Source organism: Colletotrichum spaethianum, assembly GCF_022836535.1.
Source record: "Colletotrichum spaethianum MAFF 239500 DNA, contig09, whole genome shotgun sequence".
NCBI lineage: Eukaryota > Fungi > Ascomycota > Sordariomycetes > Glomerellales > Glomerellaceae > Colletotrichum > Colletotrichum spaethianum.
The window spans coordinates 874,109-886,482 of record NW_026054779.1 but is presented as its reverse complement, the minus strand read 5'-3'; the positions used below and the strand labels follow the sequence as shown (position 1 = coordinate 886,482).

Genomic DNA, 12,374 nt, shown 5'->3' with positions numbered 1-12,374 from the left:
GATGCGTAGGAGTTGGACAGCGGCTGAACTAAAGTGTTGGAGTAGTGTGTTGTAGGAGTAGCGGTAGTTATAATACCCATTACATTACATTCGAGAACATGATTGGGACTCTTATCATGATTGGTATCTTGCGTTGGCTATTTACTATACACTGGTGGTAATACACCTGGCCGTGAGGCCCTCATAATCCCATCTCTATGACGGGTCATGTTCATTCCAAACTATTGAATCAACACCGCTCTCCCCTGTACTCGGACGTCCCGGGGCAACGTAGCCCAGCAGCCAAGTCACTCCCTCGCAGAACCCACGTGCCGCTCAGCATCCCTCCGCACCGCGGGTAGTAGAGCGGGGAAAGGAACGCCGTCTAAAAGTCCGTCACGCGGCCGTTGTAGCTCCAGTCCCCTCCGGCGCCCCAGCGCAGCGGCTCCCTCTTGGGCCCGCCGACCTCGCCGGTGCGCGGGTTGACGTCGCCCTCGAACTCGGGCGGCGCGCCGCGGACGTAGTTGGGGTGCATCGTGTCCTCCTCGGTGGCGGCGACGGTGGGGGTCGGGGCCTGGGGCGCGGCCTGGGAGTCGGCGACAACGGTGTTGACCTGCGCCGAGGCGACGGGGTCGGTGGAGGGGGAGGCGGAGTCGGCGGCGGCGGCGGCGGCCGGGGCGTCGTCGACGAGGTGCTGGAAGGCGCTGGAGACGGAGGCCTGGCGCTGGAGGCGCTCGAACTCGGCTTGTTGGTCGGCTGGGAGGCGCGGGGGCGCCGGGCCGCGGGTGAAGGAGGAGGAGAGGCGGGCGGATGGCGGTTGGATGGTAAGGAGGGGGCGGAGGCGGAGGAGGCGGGACATTGTTTTGTTTGCTTTCTTTTCGGGTGCTGGAGGCTTGTTTAATTTGTTTCTGATTGATTTGGGAGGTTCGGCGTGGGTGTGGTTGTGATGTGAGCGCTGTCGTGGTTGTGGTTGTAGTTATCAAGGTGCGTGGGCGTATGTGTGGGAAAGTTGCAGGAGGCGAAAATGTTCGGGATGGATTCGATGTCGAAAATGTCATTGACGGGCTCGGTCGGTAACTGGACCCCTGGGCTGGGTTCCGGTGGCGGAGCGGATGGGGCCGAGGTTTGCCGCGAGCTTTTGTAGGTACTATGTACCCGGTGGCTCTGTGTAAAGTTTGAGCTTGGAGCTTGCTCCTGTAGCTGCGCACGGACCGGGTCTTGTCTGGAGGCGAGATGGGTGAGCTTTGCCCAAGGTTTCGTAAATATCAAGCTCTACCAAAGTCCTAAGATAAACGTCATGGCTTTCTTTAGAGTTAATGGCTGGTCTCCTTAACAGATGACCTAGATTCTGATTCGCGCATCAAGTAGGGAGTATACCATGCAGAATGACGCCTGAACGGTGTATCCTAAACATTCCAGAGCAAGCAGCCAGTTTACTGACAAAAGCCTGCTTGAGGCCAGTGGGTGACAGCGACCATGCTGGGATACTTGAGCAACCCGGCATGCTTGAAGCGCCCACGCCAACTCCGTTGCTCGAAGCGAGCCTCAAATGCATTGAGCAGTGTGTCTTGCGCATTTTGGTTCTTGACTGGATTTAGCTTTTACACAGTTGCAGACTGCGGCGGTTTGTTTGCATCTTCCCCCGAAGAAGATACCTGACTGGACAAGGAGCTGCGGCGAGGCAGATTCCTGCCATAGCAAGGATGACTTGACAGCTTGGATAAGGTAGTCCTCCAACGACACATCCCAGAGGGCTTTCATTTTATTAGTTGCGCTAAAAAAAAACCTGATGTCCAGCGTACAGCCTGATAGTATTGCGCAAATGCTCACCTCGGGCTACCCTCGGTTGGTAATCCCGGCGTCTTCGGTCCGTCTCACGGTGGCATCAGCCGTTTACCAAGTGCCAATCAAGCCCAACGTTGACCCATGTCCGCGGCACGACGGACAGCGCTCGTCTATCACGTTGCAGTCTTCCAGTACAAGAAACCACCACACCCAATCCGAAAAGGGCGTATGTTCCATGATTGGCCAACTGCTCATGCCGACCCGCAGGCGTTGGAACTGATACCGCCCTCGACGGTCATCACCAAGTCCAGCCTGATTTCTCCAGAGCATCTCCTCAAAGTCGTCGAAGACGCTCTTATGCACTTCCCCACGATACGCTTGTCATAAACATCTGCAATCTGCTCTAGACCCTGCAAGTATGTCGAATCCGGAAGACTATACCGTCGGCTGGATCTGCGCCATCACCACTGAGTTTGTCGCTGCGCAAGCCTTCCTTGACGAGAGACACGACACGCCTACGCGCCTTGCCTCTAACGACAGCAACAACTACGCCCTAGGCAAGCTCAGCGGCCATAATGTCGTTATTGCTGTCTTACCTCATGGGGAGTACGGCACGACCTCGGCCGCAGTCGTCGCTAAAGACATGCTGCACAGCTTTCCAAACGTCCGGCTCGGATTGATGGTCGGCATTGGAGGTGGCGCGCCGAGTCCAAAGCACGACATCCGGCTTGGCGACATCGTGGTTAGTTGCCCACGTAACGGCAAGAGCGGGGTATTTCAGTACGACTTTGGCAAGACGATACAGGCCCAGGCCTTTCAGCAAACAGGGTTCCTGAATCAATCGCCGCCCGTACTCCGGACGGCCGTGGCCGGACTTGAAGCGTTGTACGAAATCGACGGGCATCAGCTCGATGACCATATCAAGACAGCCATCCGGAAGAAATCGCGGCTTCGAAAGAAGTACTCGCGGCCGCATCCAAGCAGCGACAGGCTATATAAGTCATACGTTGTGCATCATCACGACACAGAGGAAGGCTGTAGCCAAGTGTGTGGTGACGACTCGTCGACATTGGAGGTTCGCCGCGAACGCGACGAAGATGAAGACGACCCAATGATTCACTATGGACTCATCGCCTCTGCGAATCAACTGATGAAGGACGCACTCATCAGGGACAAACTGGCAACAGAAAACGACGTGCTTTGCTTCGAGATGGAAGCGGCCGGCCTGATGAACCACTTCCCGTGTTTGGTTATCCGTGGTATATGCGACTATTCCGACTCGCACAAGAATAAGGAGTGGCAGGGCTTTGCTGCTATGACGGCTGCGGCGTACGCCAAAGACCTCCTCCATCAGATACCAGTCAGCAAGATTGAGGCTGAAACGAGGATCAAAGAAGCCCTAGGATCTAGTTAGTGCGTTGAGTCTTACCTGTCTTAACGTCTCTAATTGTCCCTAGTTGAGGAAAGCCTCGATCATATTCGGTCTGCGTCGAGCCAGATCGTAAACACAGTTGAGGCGATTAGATCCGACAGCCGTGTTACAGAAATAAAGAACTGGCTCTCGCCCCCCGACACATCCACCAATTTCAACTATGCGAGAGAAATCCAGCTTGAAGGAACCTGCACGTGGTTTCTGGAGAGCGCTGCCTATGAGGAGTGGAAATTCGGATCACGTCGACATCTATGGCTTTATAGTATGCCAGGATGTGGCAAGACAGTGCTCTGTGCTAAAATTATTAACCATCTTAAAGATGTAGATGATTGCGTAACCCTCAGTTTCTTCTTCGACTTCAGTGACACGAGGAAGCAGAAGTTGGAAGACGTTTTCCGCTCACTGGCCTTCCAGCTTTACACGCTTGGGGGTGAAGATGTAAAGGAACTCGATAGCCTTTTTGAATCTCACGAAAGAGGCCAACGACAGCCAGACACAGCGGCACTGGCTCTCGCCCTTCACGCTATGATGAAATATCCCACGAATATTCGCATTGTCCTAGATGCTTTAGACGAGTGCTCCATGAGAGGAAAACTACTCACTTGGATGAACGGAGTCCTTTCCAACCCTGACTTCGAGCATGTTCGGCTGCTTACCGCCAGCCGACCAGAGGAGGAATTTCAACGCAGCATTCCCATATGGATTGGCGAAGAGAGCTGCATTCAGTTCAATAAGAAATCCGTCACCGCCGATATCCGCTCCTATATCGAGGACAGACTAGAGCGTAGCCCGGAGTTCAAGAAGTGGTCATCTTTTCCGTCTGTGCTGAGGAGGATTAAGGACGAAGTCGGAGACAAAGCTGATGGGATGTATGGCCACTGCCCCACATCATACCTGGGGAACGAATCGTCGCTAACATGTTTTTCAGGTTTAGATGGGCAGCTTGCCAACTTGACAGTCTTGAAGCGTGCTTGGACCGCGAAGGAATTGAAGCTGCACTCAGATTACTGCCCCGAGATCTAAACGAGACCTATAACCGCATCCTCCAGCATATTCCACAGGAACGTAAGAGGAAAGCGATCCGTCTGCTTCAGTTTCTTGTTCATTCCGAACGACCTTTACTACTCCAGGAAGCTGTGGATGTGATAGCCGTCCGACTTGACAATGAACAACGTTACTTTGACGTGGAAGACAGGCTACCTTGTCCAGCTGATATCATACGATTCTGTCCGAGCCTAGTGTCAATCACTCGAGTTTCAAATGATACAGAAGTAGTTGAGGAACTGCAATTGGCTCATTTCTCGGTCAAAGAGTACCTTCTTCACTCCAATGTTGAAGGGTTTGTTCTCGTGGAGGCTAGCATCAGTATTGCACACACATGCTTGACGTACCTCACCAGTATAGAAGAAGACCACATTCTCAAGATTACCAAGCGATTTCCGCTAGCAAGCTATGCTGCAGAAATCTGGATGGATCATGTTAAGTTTGCCGAATGTGTGGATGAGGTGGCTGCGACAACGGTTAGGTTCTTGAGGAACGAAAAGACATTTGCATTGTGGGCTCAACTGTTCCAACCCGACCGTTCATGGGGTGATGGTTCAGGGCTCCCTCGAGTATCCTATCTATACGTCGCATGTTTCAAAGGGCTGACTGAAACTACGAAATATCTGCTCCTTGACAATGGAGCAGATGTTAACACTCAATGCGGCTTCTATGGTAACGCCCTTCAAGCTGCTTCCTATGAGGGCCACAAAGAGATTATCCGGATGCTCCTTGACAAAGGGACAGATGTCAACACTCAAGGCGGCTACTTTGGTACCGCCCTCATCGCTGCTTCCCATGAGGGCCACGAAGAGATTGTCCAGATGCTCCTTGACAAGGGAGGAGATGTGAACGCTCAAGGCGGCAGCTTTATTAACGCCCTCCAAGCTGCTTCATTTTGGGGCTATAAAGAGATTGTCCAGATGCTCCTTGATAAGGGGGCAGAAGTTAACACTCAAGGCGGCTACTATAATAACGCCTTCCAAGCTGCTTCCTATGGGGGCTACAAAGAGATTATTCAGATGCTCCTTAACAAGGGCACAGATATCGATCCTCCAAGTAGCAACGTTAGCGACGCCCTCATCGCTGCTTCCTCTAAGGGCCACAAAGAGATTATCCAGATGCTCCTTGACATAGGGACAGATATCAACACTCAAGACAGATCCTATAGTACTACCATCATAGTTGCTTCCTCTGCGGGCCACGAAGAGATTGTCCAGATGCTTCTTGACAAGGGGGCAGATGCTAATACTCAAGGCGGCTGCTATGGTAACGCCCTCCAAGCTGCTTGCCTTCCAGGCCACAAAGAGGTTGTCCAGATGCTCCTTGACATGGGGACAGATGTCAACACTCAAGACAGCTCCTATAATACCGCCCTCATAACTGCTTCCTCTGAGGGCCACACAGAGATTGTCCAGATGCTCCTTGACAAGGGGGCAGATGTTAACTCTCGCGATAATGACGGTCGATCAGTTCTATCGTGGGCAGCGCAGTATGGGCATGAGACTGTAGTCCAGATGCTTCTCAACACAAGAAAGGTTGACGTCGATTCGAGAGACAAGCGTGGTCGATCAGAAATGTCATGGGCGGCTGAATACGGACACGAGGCTGTCCTGGAGGTCCTTTTTGACACGCAAACAGATGTTGTGATCTCAAGTAACGACGAACGGAACCTGCCAATGTGCTTCTCTGACAACAGACAAGTTGAGGGTGTTTGCAAACAAACGCTGGAGTCACTTGCTGCATCATTGAAAAACAATTTTACCCTGAGTCAGTGTCTTACATGGGGTGTTGGTGTCAATTCGAAGGACATCGACGGTGCTACGCCGATTTTGTGGGCTACGAGAGAGGGTCACAAGGATACTGTCCGTCTATTGTTGTCACAAGCAAACGCTGACCCAGAATCTTGCGACAACGACGGACGTACAGCGCTCTCTTGGGCCGCCGGAAAAGGTTATCTGGATATCGTATCATTGCTCATTGGGAACAAAAAGGTAGACGTCAATTCGCGAGACCGGGATGGCTACACACCGTTGATGTGGGCTCTAAAAAGATCCCATATTAGCGTGGTGAAGTTTTTGCTTCAGGGTGGAAGTCGTTTATCGGAAACGTGTAAAGCCGGAGTGGCTTTTCAGGCTTTTGGGTTGACACTTGCAGACGAGTGGGATCAGCTCGTTGCCGACATCGGTTATATCGATGATCACGACTTACTAGGGCTTAGACTTTTGTTTCGTAACCCCCATAATGAGTGAGATATTAAAATTTAAAACAAGATTTGATTTGGTATCCATCTATAGACGAGATCAACCATACGTGTTTATGTTTGTGTGTAAGTAAACGTTGAGGTTTAAAGTATGAGTTTCGTACAACGGCTACGTTCCCGACATCTTCGGCTTGTTGTCCACAGATTCCAGAGCTGACAAATTATCTTACTTTTTTGTCTACCTATAGGGACGACCAAAGCATTACAGAATTCATTTATGCGATATGTTTACGGCAGGAAATAAATAATCGATGTCTTGTTCCTGACTGCGTATAGAAGCCGTTAGAAAAATAGGAGAAGCACATTGTATTGTGAGACATAGATCAGTTCTAAAGTTTTTGTTTTGAAAATACTCTGAAATTGAAATTTAAGTAGGCTTGTTGAATGGATTCTCTCTTCCTGAGAGAACCCGTTTGTACGATCGTACTCGGGTTAAAGTTAGGGTGAACCAAAGATGTATTTTCCGTGATTATCTGCCTAACTACAAGACTTGGCTTTTGTACACGAGATATATGATCTTGTATGTCCCTGAGTCAGTTCGGCATGAATATACTTTTGATCCCCTCAATGGATAACCGAGGGCCGAATATCCAGTCTGTGCCCTCTGCCATGATGTGTGTCCCTGAGTCGTGCGTGTCGTACAACCAGCTGGTGCTGTTATTCCAACACTCACAACTTTTTCTTTTGTGACTGCACGACTCCCTGCGGTGTCCAATCAGGTTGCGCTGATTGTGACATCAATAACCTCATCGTACAACCCTGTGGGTTAGGCCACTTGCGTTGTACGATAAATCACCAATATCAAAACTCCAGGCAACTGTCCATTCCCTTCTTGCCTGGTTGAGCAGGCAAGTCACGTGTTGGTGAAGTTCCCTCCTTCCTCGTTGACTTCACTTCTGCTCCTGCTGTTAACGTACCTTCCTTCCTTCGTACGGTAACCTTAGGTATTTAAAACCCTTCTCACTTGTTTTTCTTTTCCTCTTTTCTTTTCTTCTTCACCCTTCGCACGCGTCGTTTTCTCATACAATCGATCAACGACGATCTTCCCCTTCTTCCTCAATCAACTCCAACAACAACTACTTGTACGTAGGATTTCCTCTCGTACGTTTCCTCTTACTGATTCATCAGTAGCACCTCGCACGATCAATCCATCATGTCTCTCGCTGCCACCGGTGGTTCGATCTTCGGCAACATCGGCATGCATACCGATGCGTCCGGTGGTCGTTGGCTTCGTCTTCCGACTGGCAACGCCAACAATCGCGCTCTTCTGTTGGCTCTGGCCATCAACGTACGTTGCTTTTGTCCTTACCTTGTCTTCGTACGTTAACCTTGACTGCAGGATGAGGAGCGTCTCATCATCAACATGCCGTCGCGCGATATCGAGATCCGCGTCACTAGCAACACTTCTGTCCAGCAGTTTGTTGCCAGCATCATCCGCCGCCAGGGCTACTTCCTTGCGGTCTTGGTTCAGTCTCGTGGTCGTGCGGCCATTGCCTGTGGCAATAAATGCGCGACTACTGACTCCCCGCGCTTCCGCCAGTGCACCCGCATTCCCACCTTTCAGGGTGGCGCCTGCGCCGAGTGCGTCTAGCAGTCGCACGGCGCTCGCTGCACCCACCGCGGTCGAGATGTTGATTCGTCCGACAACCCGGGCGATGATGATGACGATGATGACAACGGCGGCCCCAGCAACTACAAGGCTCCCAACGTCACTAATGCTCGTGAGCCTCGTACGCCTGGCAGCAAGCTTGGCAAGAACGTCGGCAAGGGCGGTCGCTTCCTTGGCACTTCTGCTAGCCCCATGGCTATCGACAAGGAGTAATCGCACAACTTCTCTTCCCTGAAATCTCGTACGACAATCAGATGGATTGCACGATATGGTAATTCGGGAAGGTTGTGGATATGGTGGAGGTACGATCCGACATTGAGATCGGCATTGGTAGTGGTCAGGTATATCAGATACCTTCTTGAGGTTACACTTCGTTTTCAGATAGTTGGTTACGTACGGCGGTGAGGTCGTACGAATTAATTGTCAAGTGTTTTCTCCTAATCTTTCAACGTACGCCTCGATTCGAATCCTTAATGTGTTTGTTGTAATCAATTGTCTAAGTGCTGAGTTTGGCGATTTCTTGGTGAAGGCGTCGGCAGGGTTATCTTTCCCATTAATCCATCTCACTTCTGAGATCTCTTTCTTTTCGTACGACTCACGTAGACTCATAATATCAATCATAAGCCTCTTTTCATCTGTTGTGCCTAGTCGTACGAGGCACTCATATAGAGATCGTGAGTCTGAACAGATGATAACTGGAATCCTTGGGAGTTGTAATGTATGAAGGATCTTGGTGAGTGTCGTACTAAGGGATATCCCACTATCAAATCCTGTGGTCATCCCGTACAACTCGCTTGCAAGTACGCTTCGTGTGACTCTCTTGCACTTTGTTGAACTCCAGTGTATAATGTTTCCTTTGATCTGGAAGTCTGTTGTCGTGCGAGCTGTTTCCTCAGCTAGTATAATAACAAATCCAAGTTGTGACGATAGATCTGAGTTGTTTGCAAATGATCCATCTGTAAAGATATACATCTTCGCACGATGGAGATCAAGAGGGATATATGTAAGACCTCGTGTAGAGTTATCGATTTGCCACTGAAGTCGTACATTCAAAGCTTCAATATCCTTCTTACCAGGTTCCTTAGTTTGGGCTGCAGTTGACAGGTCGTATGATGCCTCTGGTTGACAGATAGATGCGAGGTATGCTCCTCTTGCCCTTTGGGAAACATACTGCTGATGTGCATCGTGCGCATCAGGATCAACGAGTTTCAGGTGCTTTGCCTGGCCTTTTTGAGTAAAGGTAATATGGTCATCGTGCGATTGAATCCTTCCCCCATTAAAGTCAATTTCACTGTTGGGCGATAAGGTGGTCTTTGGTTTCGCACGAAGTCCTTTCCTTCTCAGCTCTTCTTCTTCTCTCTGGGAGAAGGCAGGTGTAGCAAAGCTAAGTGTATCGTCTGTCTGTATAGCTGTAATCCCGAAGGTATCCGGTCCTTCTGTTGTATACAGCAAGCATGGATCGTACGTTGACTCTGTCATCTTCAGATCTTTCTTGTGATGCTCAGAATAGGTTTTGTACCAGTATAGGCCTGACTCTGCTAGGCCGTATAGTGGTTTCAAGATATGGAGAAGTGTGTTCTTAGGGTATTTGTCTTCTAACTCCTTGGGTAGTCGTGCGATAATCGTCCTGGTTAGACGATCGTCCGATTGTGTATATGCCTGGGTTATGTCTCTGAGTTCCCCTTTGCATTTGTAGTCTCGCACGAGGGTAGGTCCAATCGCAAGTATGAGCCTTTGGCTCATCCGTTGGATAGTAGGTGCCTGGGTTAAGAGTTCTTCTTTCTCCCAGTCCCCATACCCTTGTACGACAAGTCTTGACTTCTCGTACGGCTTAGATGACAAGTTCTTGATCTCTCGTACCATCCGTGTCTTGTAGATACGGAGGTGGTCATGCTCTTTTGGATTGTACGGTACAAAGGTAAAGACTCCCTGGTTAATAAGGTTGTCTATCTCTGTTTGGTCTGACTCTTCGTACGGAGCACCTGGTGTTGTAATCACATTGTCAAGCCGTAACTTTTCTGCTAACTCCTTGTGGTCTTTTTCTTTCTGAGATAGAAATGCCTGATTAGTACGTGGTGATTGTCGTACAGCCCTTCTCTGGCCTTTCTTTGGTCTTCCTCTCTTGTTTGGCTGTTTCTGAGGAATAGGTCGTGCGATATCTGAATCTGACTGTGCTGTGTCTTGATGGTATGGTTTGACATGTGTCGCACGAAACTGTGTAGGACCATTGACCATCTTGACTGTCACCGTATGGCCTTCTATAGCCTGGACTTTGTACGGTCCAGTCCATCCCTTGTTTTCTCTCCATACTAGAACCTCACTCTGGATCGGTAGTGATAGTATGCTCTGGAGGTTAGGGCCATTTCTGGTGTTGATCGCACGATTGATCTCTACTTCTGCACGAATGCTCTGAAGCATTTTCATTGCCTTTTGGATTGCTTCTGCCCTTTGGGTGATTTCGGGCGATGGAGGTGAGTCCTTGTTAATCCTTGGATATGTACCAAAGACAAGTAGTGTAGGTACGATGCCGTGCGGACCAGCTGTGTCGTTCAATGCCTTCACAGCCATCTGGAGGATGGTTTCCTCGTCCGTGTTGTGCCCAAGCTCAGCATACAAGATATCGTACGCACGCCTCAGAGGAGCGTGAGCTCTTTCTATCTTGCCTACTGCCCAGTGGGCTTCTACTGGCATTTCTTCGCACGATATGCCCATGATGTCGGCATAGTTCCTGAATTCTGCTGATGCGAAGTTTGTACCTGGGTCATGTACGATATGGTCTGGTGGACCAATGTACGTGCTGATCCAGCACTTGCAAAGTGCATTCCACGTATCTCGTGCAGATAAGGACTTCAGGAAGGTGGCTCCTTGGAAGCTTGTCTCTGTGTCGATAACGTGTAAGGCGTTCTTGTCTCTTAGTCGTACGACATCCACAACTATCTCATAGTTGAAGTAGCTTTCGTCTTTAAGTGTGAACTTAAACCTCTTCGGTGCTGAGTCGTGCGATTGACAATGATGACAAAACTTCTGGACCTTTTCTAGAATGTTGATGTCAATGTTGTGATGCCCAGCCTTCTTCAGGAGGTGGTAAAGACGGTCCGTACGAGGATGTCCAAATCGTCTGTGAAGCCTTCGGAGTTGTCCTTCTGTGAAGAACATGCTGGCCTCTGTGCGACTAAGGTTGAAGAATGGGTGACCCCATTTCCGTACGACTGGGATAGGTTTTCCATCCTGCCGTACAATCACGTTGTCGACGTTGTTGAAATATGCACCTAACCTGTCTGCATCGTACAATGAAAACAGGAACGGAGTAGGAGCATCAAGGATGTGATACGTAACCTTTCCAAGCTGATTCTCCATTTCCATAGTGCCAACCGATGTGATTGAGTCATTTGCCCCGAATCGTACGTTTGCTGATCCTGGTCCCCAGGATATTGCCGTACAAGGGTTCTCCCGTAGGTATGCAAGCACTTGAGGTTTCCCTACGGTAGAGAACTTCGCTGCTCCTGTATCCCATAGTTCCCCTTGGTACAATGAGATATAAGGATCGTGCAACAAGAATTGACAGGCCTCTGACGTCTTTGGTAATGAAAAAATATCCTCCCCTGTCGTGCGATGGAAGAATGAAGAAGACATTAGGAAAGCTGATGTCTCTTCATCTCCTGTGAATTCTCCCTCCTCATCGCACGATTCGTCCACTGGGTTTTCTCCTTCAAAGTCAAGAAGGTATAAGGCAAAATCTCTCTGTGGTTCTTGTTCAAGTATACCGCATGCCTGAAGGTATTGGTCTTTCGCACGATTACGTTCTTCGTCCGAATGATTCGTAGACCAACAACCCTCCTTCTTGCACACAAAACATCTTTTCTTAGATATTGCATGATTAAACCTAGGTCGTGATGAAGGTTGACCTTTCCAAGGTTGTCGAGAAGATCCTCTGTTGTCTGACGGTCTATTGTACGATGGTCGTGGGTAACTCTTGTTGTTAGAGTATCTTCTATCCACAAAGTTGATGTCGTGCGACATAGACTTCCTGTCTAAAGCGACTTGTAGTGATGCTCTTAGGCTAGAAAAGAATTGTTCGCATGTGTGATGTGCTTTAAGATTGCTTAGAGCAGTTTCTAGCTCTGGTACACCTCTGCACGCTTGGGTGACTTGCGTACGAAGCATAATCTCCCCCTGAAAACCTGGGCCAAGTGCCCGCTGTACGAGGGGTATCTTGTCTAAGAGTATCTCTAATACGTCCATCAGATTCTTGTCTGGATTGTCTT

The 12,374-nt window shown here is 49.7% G+C and overlaps 3 protein-coding genes across 3 annotated transcripts; 2 read left to right on the top strand and 1 right to left on the bottom strand.

Annotated features, from left to right (window-relative positions):
• Nucleotides 1-364: 364 nt before the first annotated feature.
• ColSpa_04443 (succinate dehydrogenase cytochrome B subunit, mitochondrial) lies at nt 365-838 on the bottom strand (the record flags this gene model as incomplete). Its single annotated transcript, XM_049270655.1, has 1 exon — nt 365-838. The coding sequence occupies one exon, from the start codon at nt 836-838 to the stop codon at nt 365-367; it is 474 nt and encodes a 157-aa protein (XP_049126612.1).
• Nucleotides 839-2,182: 1,344 nt separating this feature from the next.
• On the top strand, nt 2,183-4,219 carry ColSpa_04442 (vegetative incompatibility protein HET-E-1; the record flags this gene model as incomplete). Its single annotated transcript, XM_049270654.1, has 2 exons — nt 2,183-3,173; nt 3,222-4,219. The coding sequence occupies 2 exons, from the start codon at nt 2,183-2,185 to the stop codon at nt 4,217-4,219; spliced, it is 1,989 nt and encodes a 662-aa protein (XP_049126611.1).
• Nucleotides 4,220-4,962: 743 nt separating this feature from the next.
• On the top strand, nt 4,963-6,235 carry ColSpa_04441 (putative ankyrin repeat protein PA3287; the record flags this gene model as incomplete). The annotated part of the gene is made up of 2 exons (XM_049270653.1): nt 4,963-6,102; nt 6,140-6,235. The coding sequence occupies 2 exons, from the start codon at nt 4,963-4,965 to the stop codon at nt 6,233-6,235; spliced, it is 1,236 nt and encodes a 411-aa protein (XP_049126610.1).
• Nucleotides 6,236-12,374: the final 6,139 nt, after the last annotated feature.